An 11311-nucleotide genomic window follows, 5' to 3' on the forward strand; every position below is an offset into this window, starting at 1 on the left:
ATAAATTGAAAATAATAATTTTTCAATCAAGGCACCATGTAATTTATTCCTTTCTTCAATATACTATTTTTATTCCATGATAAGTAAATACACGAATGCATAAATATTACCATATTATTCGGTAATTAAATATAAAAAGCACTCCATCAAAGCGATCAATCAATTTGAATTAATCTTGTATCATATAAAACTGACTTTCATAACGCAACATTCAGAAAGTTATGATCCATGTCACAGATTAATAATATGATATACAAATATGACCACTAGGTGGCAGGCAGTGATCGTGTTCAATTGTGGAAGATTTGAATTCGTATGGTCTTTAAAAAATAGGGTTATATTGGTTGCATTGTCAAGAAAGTAGTAGCCCATAGCAAACAGATAAGCTGATTCCCTCAAAAGAAAGAGTTTAATAAACCACGAATACAACATTTTTCAAGTGGTTTGTGATCATTTGTGATAAATGCGAATCTTGCACTAGTAATATTAAATTGGATATTGATGTTAACATCACACGCAATAACAATAACTTTGCTTCATTTCTGTAAATTCGATTATTGGGTTACAGTATTATTTTTTTTCGATGTCATTATTATAACTTGTAATTACAGTGTGGATAATATATATATATATAAATCATGCAAAAAATGATCAACAAAAATCGCGTCGCCTCCGGACGAGTGAAAATCACGCGAGAGTGGCCGCTTGCCCGAGGCTATAAAAGCCGCTCGGTCTCTCCGGCAAGTTTGCCTAAATATGTAGGGAACAGCTCAACCGAGATGGTCCTGGTATATCTATTGCAACAAATCATTTGATTTTTCATTACAGCTATAAACTTAAACTAATCTGTTGATGCTGCGTTCAGCGGGTTATTTCGAAAAGATACCCTGCCCCTATTTCCTGAGGGGCTGCTGCGAGCGGCCTTTCTGCCATTACAGACACCAGCAGGCGGAGACGCTGTTTGCGGCGCCGAGCGGCTCTCGGGCTGCGGGTAAGAGTCCTCCTCCCTGCCGGGGTTTGTCAGAGGTTTCCCCTGTTGCTCTTGGCTGAAACTGTTCAATCCTAGTGTTGTGATTGGGTCTGTGTATGTAGCTGTAAGATTCACACTTTTAAGTAGTGCACTATTAAAGTTGCATACATCGTGTCATGGTTAATTATTAGTCATGAATTGATCATTGATATACATGCACATCCCACCTTTATTAAAAACGTTGGGCGTAAGTCGGTGCACTTGTGTGGGTATGTAGGCGCCGGCATTGTTTGAAAACGGTGCAGTTTTATTAATATAAAGAACAAAGGTTAAATCTAAAGCCAACTTTAATGCATTTAGAAATGTTAGAGATGAAACATTTGTAATTTGTGTGGTGTACTTTTTACAAATCCTAAAATGAATGTATTGATATCTGTATTGACGAGCACGCCTGTGGTTCATTTCAGTGTTCAGCTTGCAGTATACTATAGTGCATTTTTAACCTATAGAACTAACTTTGCAATATCTGTTTCCAAAAACGTGTCTAGTCCCTAAATTTTGCACTTCTGGTTTAAAAAAACACTTGCTAGAGCTGGGTGAAAGTGATGGCGATATTGAAATCTTTAGCATTTTGAGTATCCTTAACAAATCTGATATCCCATGCAAAATTCCAATTCAAATGTATATATTGTGTAGTTACCTTTAGGCAATATCTTGGATTTTCAAGGAGATGTCTGAGAGGTTGATTTAATATAATCTTTTTTTTAATTTGTGGAACTGTAATCTTGGAGATTGGCCCAACACCACAGGGATTTTGTAATGCAAGAGACAAAGTAGAATATGACCCAATACTTAACTTTCCTAAGACCGTCACCACAATGTATTTGTGACCTTTTCTTCTATTGTTTTGCTAGAAAATGGAAAAGATCCCCTCACCCGTTTCAAGGCGTATTCCAGCACCCTTAGCAAGCCGGCCGCATTGTCTGAAAAAGATCCCAGTGTTATGGAATTGGAAAGGATAAACAAAGCGATAGAGACGGTCAAATGTGAGGTTGAGAAAGAGCAAAAGCGACTGACCCATTATAAGAACCTTCAAGGAAAGGTCAGCTCTAGTGGTTCATGTCCCGATAGTGTTGCACCTTTGACCATTGAAGATCACAGCAGAAATAAAATCCAAAATGCTAGTGCTACTCGCAAATTCCCTTCCTCCTACTCTGGCAATAGTAAATATGTGGTGGATAAATCCAAGCCAAGAACAGATTTAGAATATGACCCTTTGTCCAACTATTCTGCTGACTTGAGGAACCCCAAATCACAGCAGTGTGAAGGCCATGAGAAGAGGGGCATCAAAAGGACCAAGGAAGAGGTCTCTGTAGGCACAACTGAACGACTAAATAAAGAGATTGAGATGCAAGAGTCAGATGATGATGGTATCCTTGTTATTGACATTCCACCACTGGAAAATGATGGGAAAAGGACGAGATCCTCAAAGAGGTGCAAGAGTAATGTCAACCAAACTGAAAAGTTAACAGAAGCTGCTGAAGATGGGGATGTTCTGGCCAAAACCCTAATTCAAAATGTTTTGGATCCTGTTCTGCAATATGAGCCAAATGTGTCATTGATCACTAAAGCAGAGAGACCAAAGGGTCTGGAATACAAAAACTCCTTCTCGGCTACAGATGGAAAGTTTGGGAATGAAGTCAAAAGCTCAAGCCTGGCATTTACATCTACAAGAACATCCACACGTTTAGAAAAATCCAACAGTGAAACAAAAGCCACTGGTGCCCTACGGAAACAAGCTGAACATCACATACCGAGCAGCAGCTCTGTCTCGGATTGTTCCAAAGCTAATTTGAAATCCACAAGAGAACTTGAGGGCTCGTCCTGTGCTGCCACAAAAAGTCAAAGAAAACCTGAGTGGGACTTGATGATCAAGGGGGTGGACCCATCAAAGAGTGAGCAGAGAGATGGCTATAAGGAAGGAATCCACTGTTTGCCAATACAACCAAAGCCACCTTCACTTACACCAAATCCAGTGCTGCAGTTAAAGGGAAGTGACCGTGGTGGGATCAGCCCATCACTTAAAACAAAGACTGAAGATCAGAGTAAAGTTCAGCAGACCTCTGACTCTAATAACAAAACTTACTGCCCACCCCTGCAACAGAAGTCAACTGTGCCAAGCATCCAGAAAGGGCAGTCCGAAGCAGAAGAATTTAATTTTGATGGCATTAACTTCCTTTTGCCCACTGAAAATCTAAAGTTTGACCAGGAAGATCTTACAAAGGACTCCACTGGTCTTCAGTTGCAGCAAGAGTTGCTTCAGTCTTGTATTCCACAGTTGGCAACAACAGAATTGGAATACAGCTCCTGCAGCCTGAATCCCTCTCCTGTGCTGCCAGAAAATGATGAAAACGCCGCAATCGATCTAGCCTCTGAAGCAGAGACTGGTTATTCAGACCTAGATACGGACTTGTCCGATAGTGACACAATGGAGGAATGTTACCGTATATTTATGGAAGCCAACGAGCCCAAACCAGAAACTCAAGAAAAGAGCAACGCAGCAGTAAGTTCTGTAATGGTTTTAATTATAGAATTATAACCGGTATGATTATACTTATATCATTCATACTATGAGTTAAATCCAAACTTTGAACAACCTGCTAATGCAAAAGTACAAGACTACTCATAAATGTCATCTCCATGATATACAGGTTTGTAATTTTCCATTCCATCAATGTTTATTTAATCTGGCCCTCAGAATACATTTTGAATCTAGTCTTGCAATATCTTTTAGGTGGATATCATGGATGTGGATAAGCCTGAGCTGGAGAAGAAACCCAACCTTCTCCCAGGGCAGAAGAAGAGGGTTGCTCATATATCGAAGTATAATGAAGTATGGTCAAGCAGTGGTTTTGATCATTCCAAAATGTACACATTTGCCATTTAGCAGTAATGAATTCATTCATGTAGTGAAAAGTTGTCAAAGGACCAAATATTCCCCAAATATTGAGGATCTGTGTTTAGAGGACCAAGGCCAAATAACCAAAACTAGGCTATAAGGCATTGAGGAGTTTGAGGACTACACTTGTAAGAAGGGTACTTTAAATTAAGTTGCACTATTTTAGGCACTTAAATGTATGTGCAGTTTGTACATGTATATTTTGGTATTTGCACAGTGCAGACTTCTCAAATTCAGCCATATTGGTTTTATATCTATATTCTCCATACCATGCCATATTTTCTGTACTGATGCAATGGTTCTGATTTATGCCCGCTGTAACGAGTAACCGCTGATGTGATTATCTGGGATACAAAACAAAAAGGGTCAATAAAGGGAGAAAATTTGAATATTGTTTTCTTTAACAGGTGAATAAAAACCGGCAGCAGGTAGTTATTCCATTCAGAGGGCCGACTGTCCAGCTGCCTAATCTTTCTAGAATTCATCAGTTGCAGCAGCAGGCCTCAGTCTTGACCGCAGCTGTCAAAGGGGGGCAGGCTTTTGTAGCTGCAACTACGGGGCAAAAGAAGCCAATTATAGTAGCCACCTCCACACCTCTTCCCAGTCCTGTGCAAACTGGTAGGTCCTATTGGCTGTTCAGGGGGACTGCATGAAATGTAAAATTATGAAGTTGCTAAGAATTATAAAATGTGATAAATTGAGATGTTTACATAATCTAAAGCTGAAAATTAGTGTGTTTCAGTTAGATTTGTTCTATAGGGTAAAAAGTTTCCTTTTTTGCGGTCAAACATTTTTCCATTGAGCATGTGTGAATGTCAAACCAGTTGCAATGACCGTGCCATGGACCATCATCGTTCCAGAGGGGAGCATAGCCAGTCTGCCCATAACTCACATTCCAACCCCTGTTGCACCACAGCGCGTTACTTACACTCCTTCCAAGGTAAGTGCTTTGTGAGACATGTAATGCAGTCGGTTTTGCACAATGCACAGGAAGTTAAACAATTTGATTTTAGGTGGGAAAGGTTTCTTAAGCGATTTTAGTGTGCATTGTAGAGTTAATTAAGCTTTTTTGTTTTTTTTTTCCAGCCCATTCAGTGTTCTAGTGTTTATTTTTACATGTATTAGACTATAGTGAAAGTCGGACCCTGGCAGGTACAAACTTGTAATCTCTCCCCTAATATTATAGTTTTTAGCAAGTAAAAATTTGCAAAGGGGAGTTGAATTTAGGTATTGCTGCTCTGCAGACAACGCGTGGTTCTGAGCAGGAATTCTATCTTTAGATAAGTGGAGCCCTACAAACTAAAGATTTTACAAAGCTTTCAGTTGATTTTAAGCTTGGTCTGTGTGACCAATTACCAGTGTCACCTCTGGAATATGCTTTAGTTTTAAGTGTCACTTTGTAGTGGCTGTACTTTTAGACACTGGTTGCTTCTGCAGGCAATTTCCACTAGAAGAAAACCAAAGGTCCCTGCCGAGTCCAGCTCCAAAGTCCCACACGATGTACGACAACGCTACGTCAACCAGTTTGTTGAAGAATTCCTGAAAACCTCATTCACCGTGGAAGAGGCTTTTGAAAAGGTTTATATTTTGTGATCACATCTCTTTTTAGATTTTCTTAACCATGCCTTTTAAGTAGGTTAGTTTGAGCTCTGCATTCCTCTATGCAAAGCACAAAGTTCCTAATAGCTGAATGTTATGAAACTATTTAAAACTATGTAATTAAAAAAATGTAAACCTTGTTTTAAAACCTTCTTTACTTTGGCAACAAGTTTCAATTTAAGTAGTTGGCAGGTGACATTAAATTCTCTCCCATAGGCCCTGGCTGAAGAAAAGGCCGTATTTGACCGTAGTACCAACAAATTGAAGTACCTGAGTATAGCTGTGAACTCCCTCAAGCGGCTAAAGAACCAAACCAACCCTTCTGTGAAATGTCTGTGGGAGTTGTATTTTTTTTTTATTTTTTTTTTGTCATCTACTCTGAGCCGAGTTCTTCATTGCCCATGTTAACGTTAAAAAAAAAAAAATTCAGTGAAATGTCCTTTTTTGCCATTTTTAAATTCTTAATCTTTATCAAGATGTGTGCCTGTAGACTATTTATAAAATTGCAAAGCTGTGTTTGAGGTTGGTTTACAGCTAAATGATGCATCTTCACCTTAATCATTTACCATACAATTTTATCTTTTGTAATTTATTGAAACGTAAAAAAATAAAAAATTGGCCTATGTATGTATTGTAATGTCTGTACTATATCTGTGCTTTTCTCTTGCTGTAGGTATGGAGTCTCATGGGCAGGGCTCCAGGGGCAACACCATCATAACCCCTGGAACAGTCCTGACCAATGGCAAGAGCAATCTTTTAATCTCTTCATTAGAATAGGGGAACTAAATCTGAATAAAACTTGTATTATCTATATAAACTGTCTAGGACATTAGATTTAATCAGATTTTGAGTTTTTTTTTTTTTTTTTTTTTTTTTTTTTTTTTTCCACTGGTCTTTTGGGGAACCCTTGCATACGTCTCTAAATTGTAGATGCAGCCAGTGTGGCGCTGTACGAGCAGCTGAAGGAATATGTTCTGTCTGAGGAGATGTTAAAAGCGAACAACTATCCTCTTCAGCACCCTGACAAACCCAGTGCTGCTGTATTGTATGGTGAAATCTCCAAGAGGAGCAGCACTGACTGTAGGTATTTTTCAGTTGCCACCATTTTTTTTTTTTTCTTTCCTCCACTCTCCCTTGTCAATCAAAAAAGAGTAATGCTTCTCATAGCTTATGAGCATCAGCATCATTTATTGCTAGAAGAGTACAGTAGGTATGTTGTACCTCCTATGCTAGTAAGCAACTTTGTACCCTTTGCCTTTATGCATTTGTCTACTGCACATCTGTTTTACTGTACATTTACTTCGTTAAAAATACAGGGATGATAATCCAGTTAACCCATTTTATTGCGATTTCCCTGAAAATCAGCTTCAAAGAGAATATGCTGTCGGTGTGGAGCAACTTACTCTGTAAGCTTGTCTGGGAAACATGTTCGAAAGGAGGAGTGCAATTACCACTGTGGGAAAGTCCTGAAGAAAAAGGGTGAGTGAAGCTTACAGCCACACTTGTAGGTGTTTTAAGATAGTCAGGTTTTATAAATCTGTTCTATGCACAAAATTGATTGCCAATAGTCATTCAAATCTAATGCCACAGTGGACTGCATTCAGTTTTCATTTTTTCTTATTGTATAATTCTCTGAATAGATATAATCATTGTGCTTAAATTTGATGTTAGTCTTTGTAAACATTGACACTGATATGAAAGATGTTTGTTACCTTGTTTGATCTGTATTTAAATGTTTTCCTCTATTACCTGTATATGGAATACTACAGTGTTATAAAACCGGTTAGTTTTATCATGTTCATGCCTTCAAACGTTACATAAGTATGCCACTGTAAAGTAAGATCCAAGAGTAACATCAGTCACTCCTATGTTGCCACTCCAGTGCCTGGTGGGATGGACACACGCTATAGCTGCTGTGAGGGCGCGGTGGGGACTCCTGGATGTCAGGTCTTCAAAGTAAGTAGCTGTACTAATTATCAATACAAAGTAATATTAATTTCAGGAGTCTGGCATTTTTACAAATCTAGATTGTTTTGGATTCTCCCATGTTTGTAACATTTTACTTTCTTGAAAAAGGAAACTTTAACTGTTTAAATTGTAATTTAAGAAGTTGCTGCAGCTTGGGTCTTGCTCACCCAGAAAACCTGTACAAAGACCCACGTGGACTTGCAAAAATGGAACATATGCCAGTAATGATGCTGGATGTGTAGTTCAGCTTACCTCCTTATAAATGGATCATGTCATGTTTAAATTTGTTAATTAAGCCACTTAAAGTTGGTCTTGCTGGACCCAAAATGGTTTGCTTTTTCTTGCCAGCTCCATGTACACGATGGTGTTAAAGATAACCTTGAAGGTTTTGTAAAGACTTTTCAGAAGCCCATCCCTGTCAATGGAAGCCCTGGTGTATTTGCACTGGACTGTGAAATGGTGAGAAAAATCCCACTGTGCATCAATGGGGAAGAGTCTTGCTTGTCCAGCTTTTCAGATTTCATGCCATAAAATTGGTTTATTATAACTTTTCTTTTTTTAATAGTGCTATACAACTCAAGGTCTTGAGTTAGCCAGGGTTACAGTGGTTAACTCCAGTCTGCAGGTCATCTATGACACCTTTGTTAAACCCGACAATGAAGTAATTGACTATAACACCAGGTATGACCTCCTATCATGGCATTTGAAAGTTTAAATCTCTTTAATTTTGACTTTTGATTTTGTTGTCTGTGTAGAAATCCACTGATAGAACTCTTGCCATGTGCTTTGACTGAAGCATTTATTTTGTTTCCCCTCCAATCCTTTTCTGTGTTTAAAGATTTTCCGGGGTGACTGAAGAAGACTTGCAGACCACCACCACCTCAATCCGTGATGTTCAGGCTGTGTTGCTGAACCTCTTCAGCGCAGACACAATATTGATTGGGCATGGCTTTGAAAATGACCTTTGTGCACTTAAGGTAGGAAAATACAAAGTTAAGGCTGAGCAACTGAACAGTGTCGCCCTTGCTATAAGCATAGGGAGGTCTGGCCTGTTTTATTTGAATCACTGTAAATTATAAAATAGTTTTTCCATTTTTATTTTAACTGCTAAATGCTAGCAAACATTTTAGATTTACCTTGTTTGTGGTTTCTTAAAGTTAAGAATTTTTTTAATTTGCTAATTATTCATTCATTTAATCCTTGGGCAGCTTCTGTTCTGTAATATGGCCACATCATTAGGAACCCTTCGTCAGGAAGTTGAATTAGAAGCTGGTGTTTATTCAGCCCAGCTGCAAATTGGCTCATTGTCCAGAGCTTTAAGAACAAGTTTAGTAATCTCTAAATGGTTTCAATTCCCATGATATTAAAATGTGTAGCATTGTTAACTGACTGTTCATTTCAGCTACTTCACGGTACTGTGGTTGACACCGCCATGGTATTTCCTCATCGTCTGGGTTTACCACACAAGAGAGCACTTAGAAGCTTAACAGCAGACTACCTTAGGAGAATTATTCAAGAAAGTGGTATGTTATGCAATCAAGCTAAACTAATACGCTGTTTAGGGTTTTTTTTTTTTTTTTTTTTTTTTATCATTGTAGAAAATTGTGAATTTTAATTAATGTATTTTCTGTATTGTGTAAATGTAGAAGGCTCACAATTTACAGTACTTGGGTGAATAGAATGAACTGTTGTCCCTGAGGTGAAAATTCATTTATTTTTAAATGGGCTTCATTTTGCAATTCCTGCATTTCCATTTGCTTACTGATTAAGTATAAATAGGTACTTTTAATATTGACAGTCCATGGTACAAAAGCCTACAATATGCAGTATCTAAAGATTAAATTAAAATGCTTTTTTTGTATTGTAGATCTGGTTTTGGTTTAGGCTGTATTTGTATCCCTTTTTGATTTCTGTTTGTATGCTTTCTTGCCTAATGAGTTAAACGTGAAATATTGGTATGGGCTTATTTTTACACAGCTGTTGACCATCCATTATATATTTTTTATATTTTATTCAATGGTTTTTGCCTTTTAACTTGAAATGTACAGTATATACATCTTTCCTTTTCCCTCCCCCCCAGGTAAATTGAATGAAGATTCTGTAACAAGCATATTAATACAATCCCATCTCCTGATTGTTTTATTGCTCAGTTTTGCCAAAGAATTAAATAAACCTTTTTACTGTGTTGTTTGGACCTTTTAATATTCACCACTACTAGGGTTCTTAACTTGGCTGATTTTGAGCCTTTCAAAGTATTCTAGTTCATGGTCAAATACTTTTCTTAGATATAAATTGGTTAAGTATGAAGCTAATTTTCCATTACAAATCCATTCAGCAAGAGTGTAACTTATATAGTGCAAAATAATAGCTTAAGGAATTATGTAGCATTCAGTCTACATCTTCTCAATTTAATTAGTATGGGGTGCACAATTATAGATTTTACCAGGGTATAATTTTTATTTATCCAAAACTAAAATAGGAATTTTCTGTGGTTCATACTTTTAGAAAAGGCTTAAGCTTCATATTCACACATCTGGTTACAGTATGCTTAAGATTGTGGACAATGATTTAACTGTATACATTTAACTTATTCTGTATTGATTTATTATTGAAAATAAATTAGGTTTGTACACAATGTAATTTACAGCCCTACCTGTGGGCAAAGGTCCTTGAATTGTGATGGGTTGGAAATGGTGAGAAAACAATTGTCTGGTTCAGCCAAGGGTAGCGCTTCAATATTTATCAGTCTGTTCTACTTTTGCTTTTAGGATCACAAGTTAGCTAAGTATCTAATAGTCAATCAACAAATCCTGACCTTTACAAGGCCTGGCTGTCAGGTGTTAAAAGTCTAATGTGTGGTCTTGAGTGAAGTTAATGTATGTAAATACTGGAAAGTGCAGAGTATTTGGTTTCTTTTTCTGTGAAATAGTAGCTAACATATTAGGTAGATTTCCTAAGGTTTCTGCTATGTAAACTGATGCAGGACTTTCCCTGTTGAAAAATAATGATTATATCCCCACCTGTCCCAAACATTCAAGTGTGCTTTGGTCTAGTTTCCCCCCATTGTCTTGTTCGTTATTACAGGCTCTATTCGTATCCTGAAGACCAGCTAATGTTTGTTTTCCCTTTTGATGCAGTTGATGGTCACGACTCCAGTGAAGATGCTTCAGCATGTATGGAACTGATGCTGTGGAAAATAAAGGAAGATGGAAAAGTGAAAAGATGGTGATTTATATATTTATATATATATATATATATATATATATAAAATATAAAAAAAAAGTATATTAAACATTGGTACATAATTGAATGTGTGCATTTGCTTGTCTCTACCCTGTCTTGTATGTATAGTGTAAATGTCTCTTTGCCCAAGGTGGTCAATTTTTCATGTTAAAATGTATATATAAGTGAAGGGTTATTTGGAATCACTTGTTACAGCTGTATAAGCTATTGATCCTTTTTTCTTTTTAAGAGGAGTCCCCTATGAAAATGATATAGTATTGGAACATGCCTTTTTTGTTCTGTTATTTGGGGGGAAGTTTAATTTGGTTTTGTTTTTGAGTTATATTACAAGTTTATTTTTCTCTGGGCAGTGAATATGAATTTCTCTTGTGTGAAATCTAACTTGGTATGATTGTATGCTGAAGTTACTTAATTACACATTGTACTTTATATGCTTTGAGCAGGTTTCATCTGGGGATAAAAATAAAAGTGTAGCTGAAGTAAAGATGCTTTGAAAACTCTGTGTGTGAGAATGTGCTTCATTAGAAATAATTGGGAGAACTGATTTTAAACAAATGTTTTCAACTTAAAAA

At 37.2% G+C, this 11311-nt stretch overlaps 1 protein-coding gene across 2 annotated transcripts; it reads left to right on the top strand.

Moving 5' to 3' along the window:
* The first annotated feature begins 774 nt into the window (after positions 1–774).
* On the top strand, positions 775–11011 carry LOC136754827 (RNA exonuclease 1 homolog). 2 transcript variants are annotated; one of them, XM_066710982.1, is made up of 16 exons: positions 775–991; positions 1885–3533; positions 3765–3863; positions 4337–4547; positions 4754–4869; positions 5367–5507; positions 5745–5859; positions 6202–6270; positions 6459–6608; positions 6894–7007; positions 7411–7484; positions 7845–7955; positions 8062–8177; positions 8335–8473; positions 8899–9019; positions 10634–11011. In XM_066710982.1, exons 1-16 carry the CDS (start codon positions 853–855, stop codon positions 10723–10725), a joined length of 3456 nt encoding a protein of 1151 aa, XP_066567079.1. In that variant the 5' UTR covers positions 775–852; the 3' UTR covers positions 10726–11011. The 2 variants fall into 2 exon arrangements, with proteins under 2 accessions (XP_066567079.1, XP_066567078.1); XM_066710981.1 differs by lacking the exon at positions 10634–11011 and adding an exon at positions 9577–9704.
* Positions 11012–11311: the final 300 nt, after the last annotated feature.

The sequence above is a fragment of the Amia ocellicauda genome, chromosome 8, assembly GCF_036373705.1.
Source record: "Amia ocellicauda isolate fAmiCal2 chromosome 8, fAmiCal2.hap1, whole genome shotgun sequence".
Lineage (NCBI taxonomy): Eukaryota > Metazoa > Chordata > Actinopteri > Amiiformes > Amiidae > Amia > Amia ocellicauda.

Coding starts and splice junctions, on each gene's coding strand:
- LOC136754827 (XM_066710981.1), top strand. CDS start 853: ATGCTGCGTTCAGCGGGTTATTTCGAAAAGATACCCTGCCCCTATTTC. Junction 4,870..5,366: donor TTACTTACACTCCTTCCAAG/GTAAGTGCTTTG, acceptor TTGCTTCTGCAG/GCAATTTCCACTAGAAGAAA. Junction 7,008..7,410: donor GAAAGTCCTGAAGAAAAAGG/GTGAGTGAAGCT, acceptor TTGCCACTCCAG/TGCCTGGTGGGATGGACACA.